The sequence below is a fragment of the Bubalus bubalis genome, chromosome 18 (assembly GCF_019923935.1).
Source record: "Bubalus bubalis isolate 160015118507 breed Murrah chromosome 18, NDDB_SH_1, whole genome shotgun sequence".
In the NCBI taxonomy this organism is placed as follows: Eukaryota; Metazoa; Chordata; class Mammalia; order Artiodactyla; family Bovidae; genus Bubalus; species Bubalus bubalis.
The window spans coordinates 34775867-34803112 of NC_059174.1; the positions used below are offsets into that span (position 1 = coordinate 34775867).

At 56.9% G+C, this 27246-nt stretch overlaps 4 protein-coding genes and 1 long non-coding RNA gene across 17 annotated transcripts; 2 read left to right on the top strand and 3 right to left on the bottom strand.

The window, feature by feature from the left end:
- The first annotated feature begins 580 nt into the window (after positions 1–580).
- Positions 581–14937, top strand: CARMIL2 (capping protein regulator and myosin 1 linker 2). 8 transcript variants are annotated; one of them, XM_025268877.3, is made up of 39 exons: positions 2837–2994; positions 3261–3355; positions 3453–3503; positions 3763–3825; positions 3950–4074; positions 4205–4296; positions 4493–4563; positions 4681–4754; positions 4899–4974; positions 5053–5141; positions 5242–5336; positions 5417–5503; positions 5587–5699; positions 5813–5890; positions 5998–6074; positions 6163–6267; positions 6440–6509; positions 6645–6726; positions 6818–6914; positions 6996–7053; positions 7158–7330; positions 7508–7670; positions 7750–7851; positions 9004–9132; positions 9215–9328; positions 9513–9673; positions 9754–9841; positions 10084–10233; positions 10329–10395; positions 10874–11109; positions 11949–12049; positions 12133–12496; positions 12582–12704; positions 13552–13588; positions 13744–13815; positions 13920–14141; positions 14288–14368; positions 14623–14700; positions 14787–14937. In XM_025268877.3, the coding sequence occupies exons 1-39, from the start codon at positions 2955–2957 to the stop codon at positions 14885–14887; spliced, it is 4200 nt and encodes a 1399-aa protein (XP_025124662.3). In that variant the 5' UTR covers positions 2837–2954; the 3' UTR covers positions 14888–14937. The 8 variants fall into 8 exon arrangements, with proteins under 8 accessions (XP_044787995.2, XP_044787993.2, XP_044787992.2 ...); XM_044932059.2 differs by lacking the exon at positions 3261–3355 and having other exon boundaries at positions 605–2994; XM_025268874.3 differs by having other exon boundaries at positions 4493–4754.
- On the bottom strand, positions 3270–6898 carry LOC123330424. Of its 2 annotated transcripts, none has more exons than XR_006546347.1 (3): positions 6338–6898; positions 4636–4772; positions 3270–3804 (listed from the first exon to the last, which is right to left on the bottom strand). It is a non-coding gene; the product is annotated as an uncharacterized LOC123330424 (long non-coding RNA). The 2 variants fall into 2 exon arrangements; XR_006546349.1 differs by lacking the exon at positions 6338–6898 and adding an exon at positions 5219–5325.
- ACD (ACD shelterin complex subunit and telomerase recruitment factor) lies at positions 14896–21229 on the bottom strand. Of its 3 annotated transcripts, none has more exons than XM_025268880.3 (13): positions 20893–21229; positions 20591–20759; positions 20350–20486; positions 20112–20205; positions 19949–20025; positions 16661–16705; positions 16514–16548; positions 16279–16334; positions 16103–16199; positions 15937–16023; positions 15385–15758; positions 15162–15271; positions 14896–15082 (listed from the first exon to the last, which is right to left on the bottom strand). In XM_025268880.3, the coding sequence occupies exons 1-13, from the start codon at positions 21024–21026 to the stop codon at positions 15004–15006; spliced, it is 1494 nt and encodes a 497-aa protein (XP_025124665.3). In that variant the 5' UTR covers positions 21027–21229; the 3' UTR covers positions 14896–15003. The 3 variants fall into 3 exon arrangements, with proteins under 3 accessions (XP_025124665.3, XP_025124664.3, XP_006072087.3); XM_025268879.3 differs by having other exon boundaries at positions 16279–16430; positions 20893–21227; XM_006072025.4 differs by having other exon boundaries at positions 15162–15253; positions 16279–16430; positions 20893–21225.
- A 7-nt stretch (positions 21230–21236) lies between these two features.
- PARD6A (par-6 family cell polarity regulator alpha) lies at positions 21237–23446 on the top strand. Of its 2 annotated transcripts, none has more exons than XM_006072018.4 (3): positions 21237–21728; positions 22108–22330; positions 22572–23446. In XM_006072018.4, the coding sequence occupies exons 1-3, from the start codon at positions 21666–21668 to the stop codon at positions 23318–23320; spliced, it is 1035 nt and encodes a 344-aa protein (XP_006072080.2). In that variant the 5' UTR covers positions 21237–21665; the 3' UTR covers positions 23321–23446. The 2 variants fall into 2 exon arrangements, with proteins under 2 accessions (XP_006072080.2, XP_006072081.2); XM_006072019.4 differs by having other exon boundaries at positions 22575–23446.
- A 186-nt stretch (positions 23447–23632) lies between these two features.
- On the bottom strand, positions 23633–27200 carry ENKD1 (enkurin domain containing 1). 2 transcript variants are annotated; one of them, XM_044932061.2, is made up of 8 exons: positions 26977–27200; positions 26714–26813; positions 26426–26626; positions 25716–25888; positions 24585–24710; positions 24334–24497; positions 24097–24233; positions 23633–24006 (listed from the first exon to the last, which is right to left on the bottom strand). In XM_044932061.2, the coding sequence occupies exons 2-8, from the start codon at positions 26796–26798 to the stop codon at positions 23846–23848; spliced, it is 1047 nt and encodes a 348-aa protein (XP_044787996.2). In that variant the 5' UTR covers positions 26799–26813; positions 26977–27200; the 3' UTR covers positions 23633–23845. The 2 variants fall into 2 exon arrangements, with proteins under 2 accessions (XP_044787996.2, XP_044787997.1); XM_044932062.2 differs by lacking the exon at positions 24585–24710 and having other exon boundaries at positions 26714–27200.
- Positions 27201–27246: the final 46 nt, after the last annotated feature.

The following is a 27246-nucleotide window of genomic DNA, read 5'->3' on the forward strand; positions in this document are numbered from 1 at the left end:
CAACAACTTGGATTGACTGTTAGTGGCCTGAGGCTGTCAGGGCATTTGGTCTCTATCCCATGCATGGGCTAACCTCCACTGCCACCAGGGAGCAGAGTACCTGCTACCTGAGTTGTTTCAGTGGGCAGGCAGCTTTTTAAAAAAATTTAATTTTTTAAATTAGTATAATTGGTTTACAGTGTTGTGTTAGTTTCTGCTGTACAGTGAAGTGAATCAGCTATATGTATACATACATCCCCTCCCTCTTGGACCTCCTTCCCACCTCACCTCCATCCCACCCATTTAGGTCATCACAGAGCACCGAGCTGAGCTTCTTGTGTTTTATAGTAGCTTCCCACTAGCTAGCTATTTTTATAAAAAGTTTTTTTAATTATAGACAATTCCCTGGTGGTCCAGTAGTTGGGACTCCATGTTTCCACTACAAGGAGCCCAAGTTCAATCCCAGGTCGGAATATTAAGATATTGCAAGCCATGTGGCATGTCCCCCCCCCCCCCCAAATAAATTTAATACAATAGAAAATCTCTTAATAGAACAGCAAGCAGTTTATATGTATTTTCAACATAGCTTTTCCATTGTGTACATTCAAACTGTTTACAAGCAGATTGGTTTTGCTTGGGGAGGGGGCAAGAAAAATGACATTCTGATGTAGAGAAGGCTGGAAGGGGATTCCCTCCCTACCTCCCTAACCATCCTCACCATTGGCACATCCCCATAATACATCCTGTATGACTCCATTAAATGTAAAACCTTCTCCCAGTACTCCGTACCAGAGAACTTTCGACAGGAACCTTGTGGCACTTCCGGGAGCTGCAGCCTGGCCTGTCATCTGTACTGCTGGAACAGGTGGGGCTTATTCCTCATTATGAGCTCTAAGCATTTCTTGAGCGCCTACAGGGTGTCACGCTGTCTATAACACACAGACGGTCTTGAACAAATTGAAGGCTTCTCTCCTTGAGTCACTAACTTGTGGGAGCTGAGTCCCATGTGTTCTCTAGGCCTCTGATGGCAGTTAGGTTTGTTTTGTCACTGCCACCTTGACAGCAAGCAGTTAAGGAGATATGTGGCTAGCCCAGCGCCCCTGTCCTGATCTCCAGGCTGATCTGGTTTCCTTCTCCACAGCCCTCTGCTTGTTCCCATAGCAGTCACTAGACAAGGGCTGATGCTACCAGTGTGGCTGTTGGTCTTGAGAATCCTGCCACCTGGGAGCAGCTCGAAGCCTTTGGCATTTATTCCCTCTTGTTTTTCTCATTCGAATCATTCTGAACAGAAAAATCCCAGGGAGGGAGGTTTTCTGTCCTGTTCTGGAGTCTTAGGTTTGTCACAGTAAGACTTGGCAACTGTGAGTGTTCACTGAGTTCCAGATACTATTGTGAGCACTTCTCTTAATAAACATTTAATCTTTATACTCCGAGGTGAGTTTAAAGTTCCAGCTTAGAAAACAGGAACTGGAAGCCCAAAACAGAAAGAGGAGGTGATTTACTCAGTGTCAAACAGCTGTTAAGCAGAGTCAGGACTTGAATTCAGGCGACGTACCTTCAGAACTTTCATTCCTGACCACTTGGCCATACTGTGTGTGAGCTCATGCCCTAGAAGCAGTTGATGGCTTCTGTGGTCTTCCCAGAGTCTTAACTTGAACTCCCTCCTTTCAGATTGGGAGGCAGCAGAACAGGACTTCCTCTTGCCTCTGTTGGCAGGAACTTAGCTCCCTCTCCAACTGAGTCCATCCCTGTGGCCCCTGGGCTGCTACAGCTGGGCCTGTTGGCTTTAAGGGAGGTGGCTTCCTGCAAAGTTTTTTTACGATTCAATCTCTACTTTCCACTTTGTCCTAGTCTTTGGTGGTCCTCAGGGCAGGGGGAGATGCTGCTGATGGTCAGATGACTGAAAAATGCTCTCACTGTTTCCAGGCCTCAATGTGAGGAGGGATAGCAGGAGGTGGGATGAAACCAAGGGACTGCCCAGTGTCTCAGGTTATTTCACCCCGCCTGGCTGAGCTATGGGCAGGGCCGAGGCTTGTTTCTCTTCTCATAGAGTTTAATTAGATTGTAATGGAAGAAAAAGGTTAAATCCCCTCCTGTCAACTCTCCAGAATCTAGGTCCCTGGTCTTCTATAGGGCATCATGCATCCCATGACCTGATGGCCACCTAGTCCTGCAGACAGTAGCTTTCCTCTCTGCTAGTGGTTCCCCCTCCCCAAGCTCTCTCCAGCTCTGGGAGAAGGCAGACATGGGAGGACCCCTACATCCATTGCCTTTGCTCATGAGTCACTCCACCCCTCCCTGCAGTGGCACCTTCTGGCCCTGACCCAGCTTGAACCTGATGAAAGCTAAGGACCTCTGCCACAGAGAAGGGCATCTGGGCTCATCTGGTGTTTTTCCCACCCTTTCAACAGTTTGTGTCTCTCCGACGCGGTGAGGGACTCCAGGTTAGGAGCAACAGATAGGGTCCTCAGGGTTAGGAGAAATCCGATGCTCCGTTCTGAACAGATGCCCTATGTATCCTGCCTGCGGTCCACCTCCCTCGCTGGGCTTTGGAGGGGCCTGGCCGAGGCGGGCCGCAGATTCCCCGAGCGGGCAGCGCCCCCTGGTGCTCTCAGGAGGGACTGTAGCAGGGTGGAAGTTAGGGGGCTAGGAACCAAAAGAGGCACGCGACGTGCGACACCCTCCCGGGCACACCTCTCCCTTCCCTCCTCAGATCTACCCTTACAGAGTAGCGACGGCGCGGGCGGGCAGCTGGCATCTGCCCACCTCCTTCGTACCCGCCTGACATCTCCCGGCCCGCGGAGGCCGGGCGGGGAGGAGCCGGGCCGGGGGCAGGAAGCGGTGCGTACCTTCCGCTGCAGGAGGAGCAGGTGGCTGCTATGCTGCCGGGGCCCCAGGCTTCCTGTGCTCACCCGCCGCTGCTGCCATTTCTCGTGTGAGTTCCTTGGGCCAGCTCCGGCCGCAGGGCCGGCCGCATGGCCCAGACCCCCGACGGCATATCCTGCGAGCTGCGAGGTAAGCGCTGGTCCTTCTCTCCTACTTGGCTGGGAGGAAGCCGTGCGGCCCCGGTACCAACCGGTGGCCCACCCAGAGTCCTGGGGCACCCGGCAAGTGGTTCCCTCTGGTCATCAGGAGGGCTTGGCGGCCCAGATCCACTCCACTGCTTCCTAGCTGGCCCCCTAGATGAGCCCAGGCCCCCTAGCCCCATACAGACCACAGACCATGGGCACGAACTGACCTCCATGGCAGGAACCATCTCCCAGCAGGCTGCCCTTCCACAGGCGAGATCACCAAGTTCCTGTGGCCCAAGGAGGCAGAACTGCTGCTGAAAACCTGGCTGCCAGAGCGGGAGGGTGCCGAGCAAGGTCATGTCCTGGTATGGCTGGGGCAGAGCCTGCCTGGGAGGGCCACTGGGGCCCAAGCAGAAGGAGCCTCTTGCCCTGCCCAAGGTGTGAGACACTCTCTCCCCTCAGGCACTGCTCCGATGGAGAGCCTACCTGCTCCACACCTGCCTCCCTCTGAGGGTGAGTCCCAATGGCCTGGCCACAGCCCCCTTGCCCTCTAGCAGCTTTCCTGATGAGGGTTGCATCTGTGACGTTGTCCATCTTGTCCTTGTGGACTCTGCCCTCCCAACAGCACTGGGCTGCCAACATCAGGCAGGACTGGAGTCTAGACAGGTCTTGCTCTGAGATCCAGGCTGCACAAAGGACTGGGCTCCCAAGAGGGTGGGTCTTGCGCTTTGGGTCTTGCGCTTTGGTCCAAGCTCACCCAGGCACTCCATAGGTGGACTGCACATTCAGCTACCTGGAGGTCCAGGCCATGGTGCTGCAGGAGACACCCCCTCAGGTGAGACCCCTAGTACCCCACCGGGGCCTGCAGTCTGGTCTTGTCCTCCATTCCCCACCCCCGCCCCCACATGGAGCCCATCCCTCACCCTGGAACCCATCCCTCACCCCACCCCCACCCCCAGGTCACCTTTGAGCTGGAGTCCCTGCCTGAACTGGTCCTGGAGTTTACTGGTGTGGCTGCCCTGGAACAGCTGGCCCAGCACATCGCTGCTGCCATCAGGAAGGTCTTCCCTCGCTCAACCCTTGGGTGAGGCCCAGCAGCTGACAGGGCTGGCAGGGAAAGGAGGCAGCGAGGGGTGCCCTGGATGTTGCTGTGGGGGGCCTCACTCCCAGGGCCTAGAAGTTCCTTGCCCCCTTCTCCTTCATCCCCTCCTCAGGAAACTCTTCCGGAGGCCCACACCCCCCTCCATGCTGGCTCGGCTGGAGAAAAGCAGCTCCTCAGAAGCCACCTCACCCAGCAGCCCCTGTGGTAAGGGCCAAGGCGGAGGCCACTTAGGGCTTCCAGCTGACCCCCTCCTGCATGACCCCTGGATTTTAAGGGCTCAACAAACTGAACAGAACCACTCAGCCACTACCCAGCCTGGGGCTGATTATTCTCCATCTCTGACCTTTTGTCTCTCTCTTGCCCCAATTCCTGCCCCATCACACCCTTGGCGCCAACCCAGGGGGCTTCTCGGAGACATACGAGGCCCTGTGTGACTACAATGGCTTCCCTTTCCGAGAGGAGATTCAGTGGGTGAGAGTAGGGCCCTCTCTGGGGGCTCTGGAGACATCTAATTCCCCTGGTGCTTTGAGAAGTCCCCCCTACCTCTTGTGGTCCCAAGCAAGTTGGAGGTACTTTCTTCCCACCCAGGATGTGGACACCATCTACCATCGTCAGGGCTGCCGCCATTTCAGCCTAGGAGACTTCAGCCATCTGGGAAGTCGGTGAGTGACCTGCCAGGGCTGTAAGGAGGGGAGGACTGCATGAACCACATTCCTGGCTTTAGCTTCTCCATGGAGAGAGGGGATACTGGACTTAGATCTGGCTGAGGGGTCCTGAGCTCTGCTCCTGCCCCTTCTTCCCCCCAGGGACCTGGCCTTGAGTGTGGCTGCCCTGTCCTACAATCTCTGGTTCCGGTGCCTCTCCTGCGTGGACATGAAGCTGGTGAGAAGCACAGGGGAGAGCGGGGAGGGTGGGTCAGTGGGCAGCCCACTGAGCTCTCTCTCCCACTCTGGTTCTCAGAGCCTTGAGGTCTCAGAACAGATTCTGCACATGATGAATCAGTCATCCCACCTGGAGGAGCTGGTGCTGGAGACCTGTGGCCTGAGGGGGTAGGGGGGACAGGGCTTGGGTTGGAGAGACTAGTGGCCTGGGGACGAGCAGGGAATCCAGGCTCAAAGCTTCACACCTGGGGTGTGGTCTGGTCCCCAGAGACTTTGTCCGGCGACTGGCCCAGGCACTGGCGGGACACACCAGCTCGGGACTGCGGGAGCTCAGCCTGGCTGGGAACCTGCTGGATGACCGAGGTACACCTGAGCTTGGGGAAGCCCTGGGGGCTGGTGCTGGAGGTGATGAGACCCACACGGCTACTACCCCCATCCCGCAGGTGTGGCTGCCCTTAGCAGACACCTAGAGAAGCATCCTGGAGCCCTGAGGAGACTCAGCCTAGCGCAGACTGGGTTGACGCCGCGAGGTAGGCAGGCCCGAGGATGGTGTGGGGTGGTGGAGCTGGGAGGTGGGGTCTCCTGATGGTGAGCCCCCCTCCTCCATCACCAGGAATGAGGGCTCTAGGCCGGGCACTGGCTTCCAATTCAGCCTTTGACTCTGCCCTGACCCACTTGGACCTTTCCGGGAACCCCGGGGCACTGGGGGCTTCGGAGGACCGTGGGGTGAGTGGCTGTCTTTAGGGAGGTGATTGGGGACGCCGCCGCAGGCAGTGGGGTGTCGGGAAGCTCTTGGTGGAGTCATCCCTGACTCTTTCCCATCTCCATCCTCCCGCCAGGGCCTCTATAGTTTCCTGAGCCGTCCTAACGTTCTGACGTTCCTGAATCTCGCAGGCACCGACACCGCCCTGGACACTGTGAGTCGGGGGTGATCTGTAGGGCCGGGCAGGCCTGTGGCCCAAGGGCGACTGGAGGCTGGGTGCTCAGTCCTCCGGCCGGTGTAGCCCACAACCTCCTCTCGCAGCTCTTCGCGGCGCTGTCCCGCGGCGGCTGCTCCAGCCTGGCGCACCTAGACGCCTCGAGGAACGTCTTCTCCCGCACGTAAGGGGGCGGGGCGGGAGGGAGCAGGACTCTGCCGGACCCCGCCTCCCCGCGCCAGGACGCCCACTCTGCCCACTCCCCACCTCAGGAAGTCCAGGGCTGTGCCCGACGCTCTGCAACTCTTCCTCAGTCGCGCCGGGACGCTTCGGCACCTGGGCCTATCGGGCTGCAAACTGCCACCCGACGCACTCAGGTCAGTGTCCCATGCCCTTGCCTGTCGGCCAACACCCAGGCTTCGCCTCGGCACCTCACCCCGCTCTTACCGCACCCTTGATCTCCCGGGCATCGTTCCTTCTTGCTGTTCGCGCTCTGCTCTGGGGACCCTTCTTCCAGCTTCCGCTATCCCCTGTGACACCCTCTCCCAGGGCGCTTCTGGAAGGCCTGGCGCTCAACACGCACCTTAATGACCTACACCTGGACCTCAGCGCGTGTGAGGTGAGCAGCCTGCCCGGAGCCACGGGACTTGCCCTTTGGGGCTGGGGCTGCGAGGCGGGAGCGCTGGGCCGTTGGGCTCGTGATCCTCCCCACCTGTGGCCTGTTGGCCTGAGCACGATCCTCTTCCACCTTCAGCTGCGCTCGGCGGGTGCTCAGGTGATACAAGACTTGGTGTGTGATGCTGGCGCAGTGAGCTCCCTGGATCTGGCAGATAATGGTGAGGCCGTCCAGAAACCCATCCTCCCACCACCCACCAAATTCCCACCCCCCGCAGCCTCGCCTTGTGTGTGACCCGAGCCACCCCCCAGGCTTTGGCTCAGACATGGTGACTCTGGTGCTGGCCATCGGGAGGAGTCGGTCCCTGCGACACGTGGCGCTTGGAAGGAACTTCAACGTCCGGTGCAAGTGAGCCCCCATCCCCCTCCTGGGCCTCCCAACTGCACCCCACCACCCGGGTCTTCTGCCAACTGCTGCCCCCGCCCACAGGGAGACCCTGGACGACGTCCTGCACCGGATTGTTCAGCTCATGCAGGATGACGACTGTGTGAGTTCACGGGACCACGTGGGATCCTCAGGCAATGGACTCTGAGACCCGTCCTCCTTGCTGGCCCCTGACTCCAACTGCAAATGGCTTTCTCTTAACCCCAGCCCCTGCAGTCTCTGTCTGTGGCTGAGTCACGGCTGAAGCTGGGCGCCGGCGTCCTGCTCCGGGCCCTGGGCACCAATCCTAACCTGACAGCCCTGGATATCAGCGGCAACGCCATGGGGGACACGGGTGCCAAGATGCTGGCCAAGGCGCTTCGGGTTAACACGAGGCTCAGGTGGGCGGGGTCACAGGGGTGGGACCAACGGGGGAAGAGGGCGTGTATGGAGGGGTTTACTGGGGTAGGGCTGAATGAAGCAGAGCAGGTGGAGCTCAGGGGTGCTAATGAAAAGGCCAGAGGGGTTGGGAGCTCCTTGCAGAGCTCCGCCCCCAACTAAAGCCCAGCCCGGCCCAGGTCTGTGGTCTGGGACCGGAACCACACATCTGCTCTGGGCCTGCTGGACGTGGCACAGGCCCTGGAACAGAACCGCAGCCTGAAGGCCATGCCTCTGCCACTGAACGATGTGGCCCAGGCTCAGCGCAGCCGTCCTGAACTGACAGCACGGGCCGTGCATCAGGTGGGGGTTCCCTCTCTTCCCCTGACTTGCCCTGTGCCTTGGTCCTGCCCTACCACTTCTCAGGCTCTCTTGTGCCCAGATCCAAGCCTGTCTCTTGAGGAACAATCGCACAGACCACACCTCTACTGACTGCACCTCCTGCCCGAAGCCCCTGGGTCTGGGGTCAGACCCCTCCGAACAGGTCAGAGTTCCCCTACTCAGCCTTGAGCACCAACAGACTGTAGAGAATGGGGAGGGTTGTGGCTGCTGAGAGACACCATGAGTCTGAGGGTAGCCAGTGTGCCTGAATCCTACTGTCCCAGACAAGTCCTTCTCCTTGATCTGCAGTGGAACTGATAGCTCTTGAAATAGCTCCCCCAGATAACACTACTAGCTGCCTTTTGAAAGCATTTTTTTTTCAATTAAAAAAAAACTGGGCGTGGGGAGGCTACTGCACACAGCTGATTTGCGAGATATCATTTCTCTAACTAAGGAATGAACCCAGGCCCCTGCAGTGAAAGCATGGAGTCTTAACCATTAGACCACAGGAAATTCCCTTAAATCATTTAAATAGGCTCCCTAGTTAAAGACAGGAGGTATTTTAAATCCTCAATCAGTTCTCCCCATTCCCAACTGTAGCCCCACTTGTGAACTTCCCTGTCTGTTGTGGCCCAACCCAATGACCCTTCTTCTGGCTTCATCTCCCTCCACTACTTGGTGAGATGTTCCCCATCCACCTGTTCCCAAATCCCACTTCTCTCCCAAGCTCCAGAGCCCAGGCATCTTGACAACTTCAGAGCTTCACATTCTACAAGTGATCTCGCCATTTCTCACAAAACTCTTTTACTCTGGAGCCCAGTCTCACTGGTGCCCACACCCACCAAGTGCTGTGGACAGAGCTTCAGTCCAGGTCTCTCTTGGCCACATTGCAGCCTCCACAGACCTCCTTGGTTCTGCATCTTGACCCATTCTCCAACACCGCTCCTTACTCCCACCCAACTATCCTTTGCTTCCCCCTTGTCTCTCCTCCACAGCTCCTCACTCACATTTCTCTCCATCCCTCAATCTGTCCTCTAGGTCGATGATGAACAGGTTGAACTTCTAAAACACTGACATGACTAACCACTCTTTTCCTTCCTATTCTGGACGTTTAGGAAGTATATATAATGTCCCTGCAATGAACCAAAGGAGACACTGACCTCTCTTCTTGAACAGATAAGATTCCCAAGTGACTGTCCTGATGGTGTCAGCTTCAGGACCTCACCCACCCTGCAGAGACCTTGGGAAGGGGGCAGTCAGGATCTGGGGGACAGGGAGGGGACCAGGCTACAATTGAGTCCCTCTTGCCCCCCAGGAAGTGAATGAACTGTGTCAGTCGGTGCAGGAGCACGTGGAGTTGCTGGGCTGTGGGGCTGGACCCCAGGGTGAAGCTGCTGTGCACCAGGCTGAGGATGCCATCCAAAATGCCAACTTCTCTCTCAGCGTGAGCACTCCCTCCCACCACGAGGACGCCTCCCTCTTAGTTAGGGGTCAGCTTGCAACTCCTTTTCTTCCTTGGCCTCCAGATTCTCCCCATTCTCTATGAGGCTGGAAGTTCCCCAAGCCACCAATGGCAGCTGCGGCAGAAGCTGGAGGGCCTACTGGGACAGGTGGGAGAGGTGTGCCGCCGGGACATTCAGGTGAGATAGTGCCCTGGCCCCAGCTGCCCCCCTTCCCCATATGCAGCCTTGACCCCCGTCCAGAGGTGTGATTGTGGTATCCCGAGTCTGTGGTAACCCCCAGTGTTCTTTGGGGGTTAGGAGCCCCAAGCCAGTGAGGCTGGGCCCCGGCCACAAAACTCACTGTGCTCTGACCTTCGACCAGGACTTCACTCAGGCCACATTGGACACAACAAGGAGTCTCTGCCCACAGACATTGCAGGGTCCCAGGTGGAGGGAGCAGCTAGAAGGGGTCCTCGGGGGCTCAAGGGGTCTCCCAGAGCTGCTCCCAGAGCACCTGCTGCAAGATGCCTTCACTCGGCTCAGGTAGGCTGGATTGGGCTGGGCAGGACCGGGCTAGACTGGATAAAGACAGCACACTAACCCCTGTCCTCTGTTGCCATCAGGAACATGCGCCTGTCAGTCACAGGGACCTTGGCAGAGAGCATTGTGGCTCAGGCTGTGGCAGGTCTGAGTGCAGCCCGGGATCGGCTGGTGAGGAGGAACTGCGGGCTTACACACACACAGACACAGACACACCTGGTCACTGCCTTGCAGGGGTTCTGTAATGTCTTGAGCAGGGATTATGTGCTTACATACACACATGGCCACTGCCTTGCAGAGGTTCTGTAATGTCTTTTGGGGTCATGTAGCCCAGTATTTAGGGGTTCTCTTAGCACTGATAGGACTATGGCTGAGGCCCTGTCTCCCCATCTTTGGGGTGCCTGGTATTGCAGGTGGAGAGTCTGGCTCAACAGGCAACAGAGGCAATGCCCCCTGTCATATCGGCCCTAGATGGAGATGAGTCCAGCCCCCTTGGGCCTGGGGAATTGGAAGGTCTTTTCTTCCCTGAGGAGAAAGAAAAGGATGATGAAGAGGAGCAGAAGGTAGGTGGTCGCGGAACTCTGGGCCTAGAACTCTAGATCTTCCCATCTTGTTCTGGGGTATGGACCCCAGGCTGAATTTGTGCCCTCCTCACCAGGATGCAAGTCCTCCACAGAAATGGCCTGAATCCCTCTACTGTCTTCATCTGGACTCCTCCACTCACAGTAAGTCAGGGCCCCAGGGGAAGAGTTACTCAGGTTGGACTAAAGTTCCATTAGATAGACCTGGCCACCTGGACACAATATATTCATCTCTGCCCTGGGAACTCCCTGACCGTTGAGTGGGCCAGGCCAAGACCCCGTACAACTATAAAGTTGGGGTCCGTTAGCACAGGGTGGGACCTCAGACCAGGGCCGGGACACAGTCTTCTCTCGATTCGTTCCCTACTCTACCGCCCCCTCCCTTTCCAACCCGCGGGATGCGCATGCCTGGCGGCGTCGCGGGGCCGCGCGCCGCTCGGGGCCGCGCTCAGCACCACGGACAGCGGCAGCGGGGGAGGGGCGGGCAGGGGGGCGGGCGGCGTAGCCCAGCCCCTCCCCACGCCCTGGGCGGGTCCCCCGCCACCCTAGCGCCACCGCTGCTGCCGCCGCCGCCACCTCCCCGGGCTTGGCGCTCGGTGCTCTTCTGGTGCACTCCACTCAGGTGCTGCTGAGGAGCTAGAGCCGGAGCCCGAGCTGGCGGCTCCAGGGGAAGATGCAGAGCCGCAGGCGGGGCCATCCGCTCGTGGCTCGCCGAGCCCCGCCGCCCCAGGGCCCCCGGCCGGCCCGTTGCCTCGCATGGACCTGCCGCCCTCCGGGCAGCCCCTGCGCCATCCGACCCGGACCCGACCGCGGCCGCGGCGCCAGCACCACCACCGCCCGCCGCCGGGGGGCCCCCAGGTGAGCGCCCTACCCCCACTCCAGAGCTCGTGGAATTGGGGGTCTCAGGCGGCCCATTCGCTCTTAAGGGTGATGGCGGGCAGGGAGGTGGGTGGTGGGGTCACGCAGCTGAGTTCTGGCGTCTTCCTGGCCACCCTCTTCCTCAAGCCATGCTCATGCGGGGTCACGAGTGTGTGGATTTCGTTGGGGGAGCGCCTGGGGTAGGACTCTGCCTTGGGTTGGCTGCTGCATGGGTAGATGTGTGAGAGGGGGTGTCTGTCTTACCCTCCCTCCCCCAGGGTTACTGAAAGATGCTGCCCCCTCCTCCCATGGGGACAGTCCTGCGTCTACCGCACGTCCAGCGCGGGTGTATGTGTGGGCTGGGAACTGGCGCTGGTCGTGGGCACAGGGCCGGAGGTGGGGAGGAGCCCGCTTGAGGCCCCCCAGAGGGTCTGACGCAGCAGCAGGCGCCGCTGAGCCGGCAGCAGGCCGAGTGGGGTGGGGGTGGAGGGTACTGCAGGGACTGTTTGGAGCAGAGAGGGTGGCGAGTGGGAACGTGCGACCCAGGGGACACCTGGGTTCTAGTCTGCTGGTGATCAAGTGGTTTGGGGTGTTTAGGGTACTCAGTGGGACGAGAACGGGTGTGAGCTGTGTACATCCAGGGCCAAGTACAGGTGAGGGGGGTATGTGAAACCAGCATCTCTGCCCGGCCGCTGGACAGTGGGGGAGCTCGTAACAGCAGCTCCAAAGGGTCACTGCAGCTCCCAGGTCCTGGAGTTGCCCAGAGCCTGCCACTGGACAAGGAAGGTGGGAAGAAGTCACAACTGAACTCAGCCCTTTAACCCTGTGGTGTCTCTCAGGTGCCCCCAGCCCTGCCGCAGGAAGGGAATGGGCTCAGTGCCCGTGTGGATGAGGGCGTGGAGGAATTCTTCTCCAAAAGGCTGATCCACCAGGATCGCCTGTGAGTAAGGGGCAGTTGGAAGGGTTGGGGAGAGGGTGGGCTGCTCCATGGGCCTTCCCACTCACTGTTGACTGTTCCCACAGCTGGGCCCCCGAGGAGGACCCGGCAGCCGAGGGAGGTACCACCCCTGTGCCCCGTACACTTCGCAAGAAGCTGGGCACCCTCTTTGCCTTCAAGAAGCCTCGTTCAACACGTGGGTCACGACCTGATCTTGAGACCAGCCCTGGCGTGGCTCCCCGCTCTCGAAAAACCACACTCGGGGACTTGCTTCGACCACCGGCCCGTCCTGGCCGTGGTGAGGAGCCTGCTGCAGGGGCCGAGGGGGGCACCAGCAGCCCAGACCCAACCCGCAGGAGTCGGCCTCGATACACCCGTGAAAGCAAGGCCTACTCCCTGATACTGCTCCCTGCTGAGGAGGAGGAGACAGTGGGTGCCAGGCCTGACAAGGTGAGGCCTGGTGACCAGGAGCAAGGGCTCCGCTGGAACGGTGGGGGCAGCAGGCCCTCTCACCACTCGGTGTCTCTGTCCCCAGCGGCGGCCCCTGGAGCGGGGAGACACAGAGCTGGCCCCATCCTTTGAGCAGCGAGTACAAGTGATGCTGCAGAGGATCGGTGTGAGCAGAGGCAGTGGGAGTGCCGAAGGCAAGAGGAAGCAAGTGAGTTGGAAAGGGGTGCTGTGGGAAATGAGGCAGGTGACGCGGCTGGCTTTATGTGGGTGATTTATGTGACCAGGAGACTCCTGACAGGTCTGTCCGATTCACCCTTTCTTCCCTCTTGGTTTCTGCTCTGACCCAGGCCACCAGTATCTCCTCCTTGCAGCGGTGACAGTCCCATTCTCTGCAGATCTAACAGAAATCTGACTTTTGAAAGTCATCTTCATTTGAAACAGCAAATCCTCTAGGGGACTTGACTCCTAATACTGCCTCAGGGCCCAACGGGGCCTCAGCCCTGGTCACTGCCTTCATTTCACTGTTGTCAACCCCAGTTGCATCTCCGGACCTCCATACAGGCTCTGCTGTCTGGAACTCCTCTCTGCCCCACTTCCAGCCTCTCACCACCATCCAAGGGCTACACAAGGTCCCTCCCTCTTCCTCCATCTCTGTTTCCCTATGGACCTTCCTTGACTCTTCCATGCATCCTGCTAATGCCACTCTCTGATCACAGTTCCTAGTAAGAATCACCACCCTATGGACTAACCCTATAATAACTTTGCAGGAAAATCAAAACACATGTGAAGTGAGACTCAGCTTGAATTTAGAAACACTAAGTTATAGGAAGTGAATCACAGAACTGAGAAGTCACTGTGTGTGTTTGTGCCTGCATATGCTTCTGTGTTAACTGTCCGCCATCACAGACTGAGCTCCAAGACCAGGACTGGGTCTGCCATGTTCTTGCCCAACCCATGGTGGCTGTTAGTGGCAGATACAGAACAATAATAAATAAGAAAACAAGGCTAGCATGATGGTGGGACAGGACTAAGCTTGACTTCCCTGTTTCCCACAGAGCAAAGATGGAGAAATCAAGAAGGCTGGCTCAGATGGTAAGTGGAACCCTGGGCTGCTGCAGTACATTTTGGGGGAGGAAGAGACAGTCCACAAGGCATTTGCTCTCCTGGGGGTTAAGAGGAGTAGAAGCCATGTTTTTTCTTCCCCTCACTAAGGTCTGGTGCCTAAGCCCCCGACTCTGCCTTTGCAGGTGACATTATGGATAGTTCCACAGAAGCTCCTCCCATCTCGATCAAGTCCCGCACCCACTCAGTGTCTGCTGGTGAGTGAGAGCCACAGTGCTGGGGAGCATGTGGGGACAGACAAGCTGCAGGGGATCGGACCATTGCCTGACCCAGGCCTTGGCTGACACCCCTCTCCCCACAGACCCTTCATGCAGACCTGGGCCAGGGGGCCAAGGGCCTGAGTCTGCCACCTGGAAGACACTGGGGCAACAGTTGAATGCAGAGCTCAGGGGCCGTGGTTGGGGCCAACAGGATGGTCCAGGCCCCCCGTCCCCATGTCCCAGCCCAAGCCCCCGAAGATCCAGCCCCTCCCCAGACAGCCTGGGCCTCCCAGAGGATCCCTGCTTAGGCTCCAGGAACGAAGGTAAGCAAATACCCCAGCTTCCACTCAATACTGGGCTAGGGACTGGAGGAGTCCCCTCTGGGAACTCAGACCCTGAAGGTGGGAGGCAAGGGCTGAAGCAAGGGCGGCTGTTGGGCCCACACCCTGACCCCCCTGGCCTCCCCCAGATGGCCGGCTGAGGCCGCAGCCCCGTTTGGCAGGGCGACGAGCAGTGTCTGTGCATGAGGACCAGCTCCAGGCCCCTGCTGGTGAGGGGGAAACACCTCCCTGTGGGCTGGAATACAGAATACAGAAGGAGATGGGGGAGGAGTGGGCTCCCTTTGTGGCTCTGGTCCTTGAAGGGCCACCAGTGTCCTGAGGGGTTGAAAAATTGGAGGCAGAGGGCTAGGAGCTACCACTGCCGGGGATGGGAGGGTGAGGGGAAGGCGGAGGCTCCAAAGGCAAGTAAGTGTTGGGAGGGGGGCCCTTAACATCCCTCCCCAGGTCTGTCTGTATCCCACAGACCGGCCCCTGCGGCTACAGCGCTCCCCTGTCCTCAAGCGCAGGCCAAAGCTTGAGGCGCCACCATCTCCAAGCATAGGTAAGGGGGGCCAGGGCCAGCTGGGAGGGCGGCAGGGCTGCTTGGTTCAGTCCTAACCCTTCCTCTCTCCCTCTCTTTCTGTGCAGGATCTGGCCTTGAAGCCGAGCCTCTACCCACCCAGTCTACAGAGCCCTCCAGCCCACCCTCCCCAACCACAAACCAAAGAGGCGGCGGCCCCAACCCCTGACCTCTTCCTTTCTGCCGCATGAGATTATTTTATTAAAAAACTCAAAGGAAGCTAGTGTGGAGCTTTGTTTATCCGCCCCCAGGCCTGGACCTGTGCACATATCCTCCCATGAGCCCTCACATCTGGGTCAGTTCAGAGTCCGGCTGTGGCTCCATCAAAAAGTGCAAGGCCCAGGCCACAAGCTGGGGAGGGAGCCTGAGAAGAGAACCAAGGTTTTAGGTCGGGGGGACGGGGACAGGCAACTAAGACAGCAGGGGCAGCCCCAGGCACTCACCTGGCAGCCTGGACCTGGGCACACAGGGAGGGGCAAGGTGGCTTGTACTCATACTGGAAGGCAGAACCATCACGATGCCTCTCTGGGGGGTCCTGAAGGGGACATGGTGTCTGGAAAGGGGCCAAAAAGGCCTCTAACCTCATCCAAGGCTGCCCCAGCCCCCAGCCCAGCTCTACCCAAGGTCCACCCCCTTCTACCCTCCAGCTGTGGGGGCTGTGCTCACCCAGACACAGCTGGACTCCAGGGCTCCCTTGGTGGTTCTTGTCCTTGGAGAATGATGCAAGGTCTTGAGGGGTAACCCAAACTCTTTGAACTCCAGGCTAGGTTTCTGGGCCCTGCTTATATGGGCCTGGTGTATACTGGGGGCATGGCCAAGGCGTGACAGGCTTGGGGTACAGCTCAGGAGTGGGGCGTTGGGTATACTGCTGGGGTGTGGGGACCCGGGGGGCAGGGAGCTGTGGGCTGAGCAGATGGTTGACAGGGGCTGGGAGCTGCCCTTCTGTACTGGGTCTGGAGCAGCCAAGGGCAGAGGAGGCAGAAGGCTGACGCTGGCACTGTTCTCCTTTGACAGCAGGTGGCTGGGTATGGCAGGGGTTCCTGAGGAGGAGGGGGACTCACCATGGGCACAGTCCCCTCAGCTCAGATCAGCTGAAGGACCTGTGAGCAGAGGCTTGCAGGGACTGTGTTCACCCCCGCCCAGCTGGGTACCCTTTCAGAGCCCAGGCACCTAATTGATTGACAGCAGCAAGAACACAGGGCCTGAGCATCACCTTACCTGAGGAACTGGGCGAGGAAGGAGGGGAGGAGATCAGACTCAGTGACAGGTCCTGCAGAGCCAGGTGTGATGGGGATCGCTCAGGGCCTGGGGGTGGGGGGGGCTTATTAGCACTGGGGGCACTGGGCAGGCTTACCTCCCTCTTGACCTCTCCAGTCCTCCTTACCCTGTGCCCTCTGAGTTGGGCCCAGAGAGCTCAGGATTTGCTGGTCATTCTCAGAGATGTGCAGCCGTAGGCTGGGGACAGTGTACACAGCTTCTCCCTGTGGGATGAGAACGTTCAGTCTGGGTCCTTGCCCAACTTCCCACGCTGACATTTCCCAAGAGAAGCCCCAGACTGACCGTGGCTCTGCAGCGAGAGGCAGCCCAGGGTGTGATGGGGGCTGCCATGTCAGGACCTGCCAGTATCAGACAGCTCTCAGCCAGGCGCACTAGTGCCTTCTGATGCTCCTGGTCCACCTCTACCTCATTCAGAAGCTGGGACAGTGAAAGACCTAGGGCAGGGGATCAGAGGATGGGCTGAAGCTCAGAGGAGGAGGGGAGGCTTTACTAAGGAAGCAGTGGGGTTGCCGGTTACCTGTATTGGATGACGTGGACTCTGAAAGGTGCTCCCTAGAGAAACAGAGGGGACAAGTCTGAGGAACAATCCTGAAGCCTACCTACACAGATCTGTCACCCCCTGACTGAACCACACCTGACCCAAGAAAACCAACCCCATACTCACTCCAAGCAGTCACAGAGCTTTTTCCGCACATCTGGGTCCTCGTTGCTGGAAAAGAGGAGTGGTAGGCAATCACTGTTCTTTATGAATCACAGCCTGGTCATGGTGAAGGGGCATAACTCTGTGAAGCTAGAGCCATGCTTGAAGGGCCACCCAAGACAGACAGGTCACAGTGAAGACTTCTGACAAAACTTGGTCCACTGGAGGAGAAAATGGCAACCCACTCCAGTGTGCTTGCCTGGAGAACCCCATGGACAGTATGAAAGGCAAAAAGGTATGACACTGGAAGATGAGCCCTGCCTTCCCCCACAAGGTTGGAAGGTGTCCAATAGCTACTGGGGAAGACCAGAGAGCAATTACTAAAAGCTTCAGAAAGAATAAAGTGATTGGGTCAAAGTGGAAACGACGTTCAGCTGTACCTGGTGATGAAAGTAAAGCCAATGCTGTAAAGAATACTGCACAGGAACCTGGAATGTTATGTCCATGAATCAAGGTGAATTGGATGTGGCCAAGTAGGAGATGGCAAGAGTGACATCAAATCTTAGGTAGGAATCAGTGAACTAAAATGGATGGGAATGGGTGAATTTAATTCAGATGACCATTATATCTACTACTGTGGGCAAGAATCCCTTAGAAGAAATGCAGTAGCCCTCATAGTCAACAAGAGAATCTGAAATGCAGTACTTGAGTACAATCTCAAAAATGACAGCATGATCTTGGTTCATTTCCAAGGCAAACCATTCAACATCACAGTCAGTGATGCCGAAGAAGCTGAAGTTGACTGGTTCTATGAAGACTTTCTGGAAGTAACACCAAAAAAAGATGTTCTTTTCATCACAGGCGATTGGAATGCAAAAGCAGGAAATCAAGAAATAACCAGAATAACAGGCAAGTTTTGCCTTAGGGTACAAAATGAAGCAGAGCAAAGGCTAACAGAGTTTTGTCAAGAGAATACACTGGTCATAGCAAACATCCTTTTCCAACAACCCAAGAGACAACTCTACACATGAACATCACAAGATGGTCAATACTGAAATCAGATTGTGTTCTTTGCAGCCAAAGATGGGGAAGCTCCATAGAATCAGCAAAAACAAGACCTGGAGCTGACTGTGGTTCAGATCATGAGCTCCATATTGCAAAATTCAGGCTTAAATTGAAGAAAGTAGGGAAAACCACTAGGCCATTCAGGTATGACCTAAATCAAATTCCTTATGCTTATACAGGGGAGGTAAAAAAGTCAAGGGATTAGACTTAACAGAGTGCCTGAAGAACTATGGACAAAAGTTAGTAACACTGTATAGGAAGTGATGACCAAAACTAACCCAAAGGAAAAAAATGCAAGAAGGCAAAGTGGTTGTCTGGGAAGGCCTTACAGATAGCTGAGGAAAGAAGAGAAGCAAAAGGCAAGAGAGAAAGGGAAAGATATACCCAAATGAATGCGGAGTTCCAGAGAACACCAAGGAGAGGTAAAAAAAAAAAGCCTTCTTAAGTGAACAATGCAAAGAAACTGAGGAAAAGAACAGAACGGGAAAGACTAGAGATCTCTTTAAGAAAACTGGATATTTCAAGGAAACATTTCATCTAAGGATGGGCACGATAAAGGACAGGAACAGTAAGAACCTAACAGAAACAGAAGAGATTAAGAGGAGATGGCCAAGAACACACAGAAAAACTATACAAGAAAGGCCCTATTTCTCCAATAACCATGATGATGTGGTCATTCATCTAGAAGTGAACATCCTGGACTGTGAAGTCAAGTGGGCCTTAGGAAGCATTACTACAAACAAAACTAGTGCAGATGATAGAATTCTAGCTGAACTATTTAAAATCCTAAATGGCGATGCTGTTAAAGTGCTGCATTCAATGTGTCAGCAAATTTGGAAAACTCAGCAGTGACCACAGAACTGGAAAAGGTCAGTTTTCATTTCAACCCCAAAGAAGGACAATGCCTAAAAATGTTCAAATTACTGGACAATTGCACTCCATGCTAGCTCAAAAATCCTTCAAGTTAGGCTTCAGCAATAGGTGAACCAAGAACTTCCAGATGTACAAGTTGAGTTTCAAAGAGTCAAGAGGAACCGGATATCAAACTGCCAACACTGGATTATGGAGAAAGCAGAAGAGTTCCAGAAAAACATTTACTTCTGTTCATTGACTATGCTAAAGCCTTTGTGTGGATCACAACAAACTGGAAAATTCGTAAAAAGATGGGAATACCAGACCACCTTACCTATCTCCTAAGAAATCTGTATATAAGTCAAGAAGCAGGAGTTATAACTGGACATGAACAACTGGTTGGTTCGAAATTGGGAAAAGAGTACAACTGATATGCAGAGTACATCATGTGAAATGCCAGGCTGGATGAATCACAGCTGGAATCAAGTTTGTTGGGAGAAAAATCAATAACCTCAGATATACAGATACCACTCTAATGGCAGAAAGTGAAGAGGAACTAAAGAGCTTGTGAGGAGGGTGAAAGAGGAGGGTGAAAGAGGAGGGTGAAAAAGCTGGTTTGAAACTCACCATTCAAAAGATCATTAGCATCCAGTCCCATCACTTCCTGGCAAATAGAAGGGGAAAAGTGGAAGCAGTGACAGTGTTTATTTTCTTTGGCTCCAAAATCACCGCGGACAGTGACTGCAGCCATGAAATTAAAAGGCACTTGTTCCTTGAAAGGAAAGCTATGATCAATCTAGACAGTGCATTAAAAAGCAAAACCATTACTTGTTGACAAATGTCCATATATTCAAAGCTATGGTTTTTCCAGTAGTCATGTATGGATGTGAAAGCTGGACCATAAAGAAGGCTGAGTGCTGAAGAACTGATGCTTTGGAATTGTGGTGCTGGAGAAGACTCTCTTGGAATGCAAAGAGATCAAACGAGTCAACCCTAAAGGAAATAAACCCTAAATATCTACTGGAAGGACTGTTGCTGAAGCTGAAGCTCCAATACTTTGGCCACCTGATGCGAAGAACTGACTTACTGGAAAAGACCCTGATGCTGGGTAAGACTGAAGGCAGGAGAAGGGGGTAGCAGAGGATGAGATGATTAGATAGCATCACCAACTCAATGAACATGAATTTGAGCAAACTCCGAGAGATAGTGGAGGACAGAGGAGCCTGGTGTGCTGCTGTCCATGGGGTCACAGAGTCAGACACCACTTAGCAAGTGAACAAAAACAACAAGCGCTCCATGTTACTAAAGCCCCAAGCCCTCAAACCCATAAGGCCTATGCCAACGCCAGCCCGGCCTGGGTGAAGAGTACAGCTCAACAGTGGAGGCATCACTTACCAACCAGTCACCTGTTCCCGGGGTTGTTCCGTGGGCAGCAGAGCGAAACGGTCCACCTGGAGGTAGAACTCCGCGGGCTGGAGGGGTGAGTTCAGGGACCGGGTCTCAGGAGTTTTCAGGAAATCAGGCCCAGTAATCCACCCAAGCCAGCTTCACCACTCACCGTGTCTCCCTCGGCGACCTGGACGCGGACCTTGCAGTCCCGCAGCAGCAGTATCCGGCCTTCTGTCCCTCTGAAGCCGAACTCCTTCTCCTCCCTGCGGCGAGCGCGGTCCTCACTGCAGCGCTCGCCAGAACGCAGCCCTGCCCGCCTGGGACCCGCCCACCTCGGGCTCAGGGCTCAAGGCTCGTGCTGTCTCACCCGACTCCAAAGTTCCCAAGCTCCGTGGAGCCTCTCTCACCAGTCTGAGGCGTTCAGGGCCTCCCCCGTCACTAGGCATCGGATACTGTGGGTCCCGTCGGATACAAGCAGCATGGCCTCCGCGTCGGGCGGGTCAGGGGCACCGGACGGGCTCTGGGCCTTGGCCTCCTGCAGTACCTGAGGGCGGCGACCGGCGTCAAACCCACCGCCTTGGGGCCCCGCCCAGGTCTCCGGGCTCTGAGAAGGGTGTGTGTGTCGGGGGGGGGGGGCGCGGAACTCACCTTGAGCAGCTGCCCCGCCCGCGGGCTTGAGAGTGCGTCTGACCCTAGGACCAGCTCTCGAATCCAGGGTCGCAGGACCAGGCCCCCAAAACTTGCCATTCCCGCTGCTGGAGCCCGCATGCAGCCTCTAGCCCGCGTTTTTCCCGTGCGACGCGGCCCCGCCTCGCCGCTAGAGGGGAAACGCCGGACGTCTGGGCGGGACTAGAGGTCGAGGCCCCGCCCAGGAGCGTGTCCGCGCGTGCGCACGAGAGCGTCTTGGTCGGGAACTCGGTTCAATTGGATTCCGTCCTGTTTACGCTTACCCGAGCATCTCTCCAAGCAGCGGCGAGGCGTTGGGGCTGTTCTTCAAGTCTCCTGTGGCGCTGGGCAAGAAGGGGCCAAGAACTGGCTCTGATGGAGAGGGAGAGCTCTGGAACCTGAGGCTGGTTCCAAGCATGGTGCGAGCGAGTGGCTCGAAGCCACTTCAACGCCTGTGACCTCAAGGAGTTCAGCAAGTATTTGTTGTGACTCCACTTTCCTCATCTACAAAATGCGCAGTCTTGTTGCTGCTGCTGCTAAGTCACTTCAGTCGTGTCCGACTCTGTGCGACCCCATAGACGGCAGCCCACAAGGCTCCCCCGTCCCTGGGATTCTCCAGGCAAGAACACCGGAGTGGGTTGCCATTTCCTTCTCCAGTGCATGAAAGTGAAAAGTGAAAGTGAAGTCGCTCAGTCGTGTCCGACTTTTAGCGACCCCATGGACTGCAGCCTACCAGGCTCGTTAGGCCAGTGGAAACAAGAGTACACACTATTCAATAAACACCACTTCTCTCACTCTCCCCTCGGATTGGCCAAGCCCCTCCCCAGACTCCAGGGACGCTCGGACCGTAGCGTAATGACGTAAGAAGACGCAAAGACTCCTCCACCCCATCTCCGTTTCCTAGGAAACGTGGACTCCGCTTTCCTTTCTGCGTCGCTGCCCCCTTGACGTCACGGTTCGGATAGGAGGGCGGGGCGGCGCGGGCGACTGGAGGGGCTGTGCACCTGCGCCTCGGCGGGCCGTCTGGGGCATAGTCCCAGGCCTGCCCGGCCCCGCCATGGCCAGGCCACAGAGGACTCCGGCACGCAGTCCCGACAGCATCGTCGAGGTGAAGAGCAAAGTAAGGGCCCCTCCAGCCCTGGCTCCGGCCTCGGCCCTAGGCGCTTCCAATTCCCTCATTCTCCCCTTCCTGGCTCCTTGGTCCCCACCACCTTTTCCTCTTCTCCATCCTCCCCTTCCCTTTTCCGGCTTGTCTTCTCACTTTCCCCCATCCATCCTCCTTCCTCTACTGCCGGCCTCTGGAGTCCCTTTGTGGCCTGGGTACGTGTAGGGTGGGGGTAGACCTTGGACAGCGTCCCTTGTACTGGAGCTGAGGTCTGTGTGCAAGGCTACAGCTGTTGTGAACCCCTGTCTCCCACCTCTGCCACCTTCGGACCTATGGTGAGAAAGGGCACGGAGTCCATTCTAACCTCTCCTTTCCTCACACCCCCTGCCTCCAGTTTGATGCTGAGTTCCGACGCTTTGCTCTGCCTCGCGCTTCAGTGAGCGACTTCCAGGAGTTTTCTCGGTTGCTGCGTGCAGTTCACCAGATCCCGGGCCTGGACGTGCTGCTTGGCTATACTGATGCTCACGGCGACCTACTACCCCTCACCAACGATGACAGCCTGCACCGGGCCCTGTCCAGCGGGCCCCCACCACTGCGCCTGCTAGTGCAGAAGCGGGGTGAGGAGGATGGGGTACAATGGGCAGCCTCTGTGGGGTAGGGTGACCGGGCAGGTCTACCAGGGTTAGTCTATGCCCAAGATATCCAGGCTTCACCCTCTGCAGTCCCTGCCCTTGGCCTGACCTCCAAGTGTCAAGAAATAGCTACAGTGCCCCCTTCCTCAAGGAGGCCTGGGCCCGATGGAAAAGGGCCCAAATGGGAGAGCAGGGTTTCTGATCTCAGCGCTTCCCTCTCCTGCAGCAGAAGCTGATTCCAGTGGCCTGGCCTTTGCCTCCAACTCTCTGCAACGGCGCAAGAAAGGGCTCCTACTTCGGCCAGTGGCACCCCTGCGCACCCGGCCACCACTACTGATCAGCCTGCCACAAGATTTCCGCCAGGTTTCTTCAGTCATAGATGTGGACCTACTGCCTGAGACCCACCGACGGGTGCGGCTACATAAGCATGGTTCCGACCGCCCCCTGGGTTTCTACATCCGAGATGGCATGAGCGTGCGAGTAGCTCCCCAGGGCCTGGAACGGGTTCCAGGCATCTTCATCTCCCGCCTGGTACGAGGGGGCCTGGCTGAGAGTACAGGGCTGCTGGCAGTCAGTGATGAGATCCTCGAGGTCAATGGCATTGAGGTAGCTGGGAAGACCTTGGACCAAGTGACGGACATGATGGTCGCCAACAGCCACAACCTCATTGTCACTGTCAAGCCAGCCAATCAGCGCAATAATGTGGTGCGTGGGGCATCTGGGCGTCTGGCAGGGCCTCCTTCTGCTGGGCCTGCTGAGCCTGACAGCGATGATGACAGTAGCGATCTGGTCATTGAGAACCGCCAGCCTCCCTGTTCCAATGGGCTGTCTCAAGGGCCTCCGTGCTGGGACCTGCACACTAGCCGCCTACTTCCTGCTGCCCGCAGCTCTCTGCCCTCCCTGGATGATCGGGAGCAGGCCAGCTCTGGTTGGGGGAGTAGCATTCGAGGAGATGGTAGTGGCTTCAGCCTCTGACAGGGAAGGATGCAGCCCCTTGCCACTCCAGGCTTGGGACATTCCAAGGACTTTCCCAGTGGGAGGTTTCAGCGTGCTCATGGGCCCTCTCAGTCCGGGGAACATTAAAGGTTTTCTACAAATGCAGTTATGGTCATTCTGTTTCCCAGCCCTAGCCTTCTCCCTGATCCAACAATTTTGCCTTCTGCCTTGGACATGTGGCAGGAGTGAGTGTGATAAGGGCATCAGAGAAGCCTTCCTGTAGTCATGCTGTGGGAGGAACACCAGGTTTGGCATTTCTAGGGTAAGAAAAGTGCTTATGGAAACAAACCCCACTGTGTACAAAAGGTTTAATTTTGATAAAGGGTTACGAGGCTGGGATGGCCCTTCCACAGCCACCAGCGGCTGGGAAGAGGGCTCTGGGGACACTGCCCCCTCTCCACTGCTCCTGTCTTCGAACTCCACTCTATGATGGGGCCCAATCCTGCCCTTTGCAACCATGCTGCCACCTTCAGTAAGACCCAGTCACTGTCCCCATAAAAGGGCTCAGGAATCCATCTTCACAAAGACTTTGGGGCGGGAAAAGATCTTGATGGCCTCCTCTACCTGCACCAGCTTCCGGTCCAGCTCAGCACGGTGGCTCTGGGCCCTCAGTGAATCCGCCCCCGCAGGCAGCAGCACCAGCTCACGCAGCAGCTGGCTCTGGCCTACAGGGCCCCCAGGAACAGTAAATGCTGGGCAGGGGTGCACAGTACCTGGTGGGTTCCCCAGCCAGCTCCCCTTGCCCGCATACTCACTCTGGAGCAGACTGCTCAGTGTCTCCAGCCGCTGATTCTCAGGCATGCGAGTGTGGCCAGGGGGCATGGCCGGGTCCGGTTGGCTGTGCTGACGAGCCTCAGCCTCCCGCCGCCACAGGTCCCTGCGCTCCAACAAGCTGCGATGCACAGACCCAGGGTTGATGACCCCAGGCAGATGTGGGCTTCCACCCTCCATAAGTGCCCCTTCCCAGGAGTGGGGAGACCAGTAGGACCTACTACTGGGGCACGTGACCCTTCTGTGTGGCGTTGTAGTGCTCCTGGGCTTGCCGTTGCTGCTCCAGCACCTGTGCCAGGACTTGCAGTGAGCGAGAATGCCGCCGGGGGGCCCTCTTGGCAGTGCGAGCATTGTGGGTAATGAAGTCCACACCCGGGCCTGGGGCCTGCAGGACACGCCAGCATGATGAAACAGCACTGTGTGGTGCCCCCGAATCCCTGCCCCACTTCCCAGCCCCCACATATCCTCTCACCTTAGCACTGGGACCTGGTAGGGTTAGCTGGGGACTGGGGACACGGGGTGGTGGGAGCCCGGGGCCGCAACGGGAATGGGCCCGCAGAAACTGGGCTGGCTCAGTTCCAGAGGCAGGGCCTGGCTCCTGGAGGCCAAGGCAGAGTAGGGAGGGGGGTCAGTCAGGCTGAGGTCAGGGTCTCAAGCCATAAGACCATGCCTCTGTCCCTCTTGCCTTTCGGGATTTTTCTCTATCACCAGTCCTCTGGCCCTGGCCTCCTTCCCCTTGGATAAGTATTTCCGTCACATCAGCATTTAAACCTGTGTGTTTTTCACATCTCTCAGAAAACAAATATCCCTCCCTCTACCTCAGTCCTGGCTTCAGTCATTGTTCTCTTTTTCTCTCCTTCCTAGCCAAGCTTTCTGGCTCTGTCCCCACCAAGGCCACCAACAGCTGGTCTCCAAGCCCCCAAATCCAGGGTCACTTCCCTGGTCTCGCTGTCCTCAGCCTCATCCTCAATAACTCCTGGGTCTCACTTCTGAGATCCAGACCTGATTCTCCATCTGCCTCTTGGACACATTCCCACTCCCTGGAAGCCCCACAAAAGCTTCAGCTTCAACACACCCACATATGACCTTGTCTTTTTTCTCAGTCCTGCTTCTCCTTCTCAGACCCCTGGATAAAGAAGTGGCACCACTAGCTACCCCAGACAGAATCTTACCACCATACATACCCCTCCCCTTCCCATTGTCCTTAGAAATAAAGGTTTAACAAAACAGATTTATGTGGCCCTTTATGATGTGGGTCCAGCTGACTTCTTAGCCTAACCTCACGCTCTTCTTCCCTCATAGTGAACTGAACACAGCATCCCCACTGCCCACAGTCCCAGGGACCCTGGAACCACGAGGTTCCATCTCTATAAAATGTTCTCCTCTATTCTTCCCTTGCCTAATTCCGACTTGCCCCTCAGAATCGCCCAGCCATCATCACTTCGGAGAAAGGCCCCAGTCCCACTCTGCAGCAGAACCAGCTCTTCATCCCCTGTGACCTCAGCCCGCTGTGGGTTTCCTCCCTCCTCATAACTCAGGCCAGAGTATAATGTCCTGTTGGCCAACAAGATGGGCAACACTTGGGGCTCCCTGAGGCAGGTACCTGCAGCTGAGCCTTGACACGCGACTCCACTTTGTCATACTTGGGTGAGCGCCACAGGGCCTTTAGGGGCCTGGACTGGCCCTGCTCCCGGCTGTGCTCCTGCTCACGGAATCGCCTCTGGATCTCCCTGATCCGCCTCATGTTCTCCTTCTCATGATCTTTGGGGTCCTTCCCTGGAGAAAAGATGTTGCCCTACATACAGCCCATACAATCCAACTTACCCCAGTGGACACACAAGCCCACACCCTGCCTCCCTGACATACTCTAAAGTCCACCACATAACCTTGTTCCCTTCCTCGCACCATAATTATCTTCTGTTTCTGATGATTTTATACATATTTGATTATGAAGTATACTATTAATCACCTTGCATAGCCTATTTACCTCTTCACTTGTTTTACTGTCTCCCACCTTGATTCAATGATGCTCTTCTGGACCTTGTTCTCCTAGCGTCTATAGGGCGCGGAGCACAGTAGACACTCAACAAACAACCATGCATAAATCCATGAAGCTGAGCTACAGGGTTTTCCGGGGTATACCCCATTTAGTCCTCTCCTGCGAAGAAGTGCATTTCCCGCTCCTTCTACAGTTGGGGAAACAGACACTCTGAGAGGTAAAGCCTGAGCCCAGAGCAGGGAAGGGGAAGCAGCCGTCTTTTGACCTGTTTTGACTTCAGAGCCACCTCGCTGTCCGTTCTGACCATAACTTACTCTTGGGAGAGGCCCCTGGGCCTAGGGAGATACCCCCGAGCTGCAGCAGCACACCACCCACGCCGCGACGGCCACGCTCCAGGATTTCTAGGCCTCCCGGACGGATGCGGGGGGCGCGGGGAGGGGTGGCGTCTAGGTCCCGGTCCGTGTCCGGCGTCAGCAGGTCCAGCTTCAGCGCATTTCCCTCAAGGCGCCCTTGGGCTGAGAGGCCAGACGGGGCGGAGTGCGGAGTCAGTGGTGGAGCTGGGCCCGACCCTTGCCAGGCCGCTTTCACCCCCTTAAACTCACCCGAAGACGGCCTCCGGTAGTAGTCAGGACAGAGCGTAGGGTCTGGGGGGATGGGCCCCGAGATGCGGGACGGACCCTCACACATACTGCCGTCGTCGTCCTGCAAACGGTGCACCTGAGGCCTGCCGGGCTACGCGTCTCTGGCGCCAAACCCCGCTTCTCAGCCCAGTGCCTCCTTCCAGGGCCCGGGTCCTAACCTCAGCCGTGCCCTGTCTGCGTTCCCGGCCCCCACCCCGCGCTCGCTACCTCTGCTCTCAGCCCACCTCTCTGTACGGTTGGCAGGCTCCTCACTCGGGCAAGGGGCTCACCAGAGCGGTTTTGCCGCCCACTACAGCCACCCGACGGGTTTGCTGTTGCCAGGCAACAATGGTTTCCGTCCGTGAGGTCAGGGGCCAATGGCCTTGGCGCAAAGCCTTCTGGGGCTTGTAGTTCCAGCTGAGGGTGAGGGGCAGAACGACTGTCAGTTGCCCTTCCCAACCCGGTTCTCTCTTGGGTCCGCTCAGGGTCTACTAGTCTGGCCCCTCAGGATCCAC

What these genes read in the sequence shown, in the direction of transcription:
- CARMIL2 (XM_044932057.2), top strand. Translation starts at nt 2,467, where the DNA reads ATGCTCCGTTCTGAACAGATGCCCTATGTATCCTGCCTGCGGTCCACC. An exon ending in CATATCCTGCGAGCTGCGAG is followed by an intron (nt 2,995 to 3,452) that starts GTAAGCGCTGGT and finishes CTCTCCCCTCAG; the next exon opens with GCACTGCTCCGATGGAGAGC. An exon ending in GGGCTTCGGAGGACCGTGGG is followed by an intron (nt 5,700 to 5,812) that starts GTGAGTGGCTGT and finishes TCCTCCCGCCAG; the next exon opens with GGCCTCTATAGTTTCCTGAG.
- ACD (XM_025268879.3), bottom strand. Translation starts at nt 21,026, where the DNA reads ATGCTTGGAACCAGCCTCAGGTTCCAGAGCTCTCCCTCTCCATCAGAG. An exon ending in CTGCTTGGAGAGATGCTCGG is followed by an intron (nt 20,760 to 20,892) that starts GTAAGCGTAAAC and finishes TTTCCCCTCTAG; the next exon opens with CGGCGAGGCGGGGCCGCGTC. An exon ending in TTCCTCGCCCAGTTCCTCAG is followed by an intron (nt 15,759 to 15,936) that starts GTAAGGTGATGC and finishes CCTCCTCCTCAG; the next exon opens with GAACCCCTGCCATACCCAGC.
- PARD6A (XM_006072018.4), top strand. Translation starts at nt 21,666, where the DNA reads ATGGCCAGGCCACAGAGGACTCCGGCACGCAGTCCCGACAGCATCGTC. An exon ending in TCGTCGAGGTGAAGAGCAAA is followed by an intron (nt 21,729 to 22,107) that starts GTAAGGGCCCCT and finishes CCCTGCCTCCAG; the next exon opens with TTTGATGCTGAGTTCCGACG. An exon ending in CCTGCTAGTGCAGAAGCGGG is followed by an intron (nt 22,331 to 22,571) that starts GTGAGGAGGATG and finishes CCTCTCCTGCAG; the next exon opens with CAGAAGCTGATTCCAGTGGC.
- ENKD1 (XM_044932061.2), bottom strand. Translation starts at nt 26,798, where the DNA reads ATGTGTGAGGGTCCGTCCCGCATCTCGGGGCCCATCCCCCCAGACCCT. An exon ending in CCCAGGGGCCTCTCCCAAGA is followed by an intron (nt 25,889 to 26,425) that starts GTAAGTTATGGT and finishes TCTTTTCTCCAG; the next exon opens with GGAAGGACCCCAAAGATCAT. An exon ending in AAGGGTCACGTGCCCCAGTA is followed by an intron (nt 24,234 to 24,333) that starts GTAGGTCCTACT and finishes TGTGCATCGCAG; the next exon opens with CTTGTTGGAGCGCAGGGACC.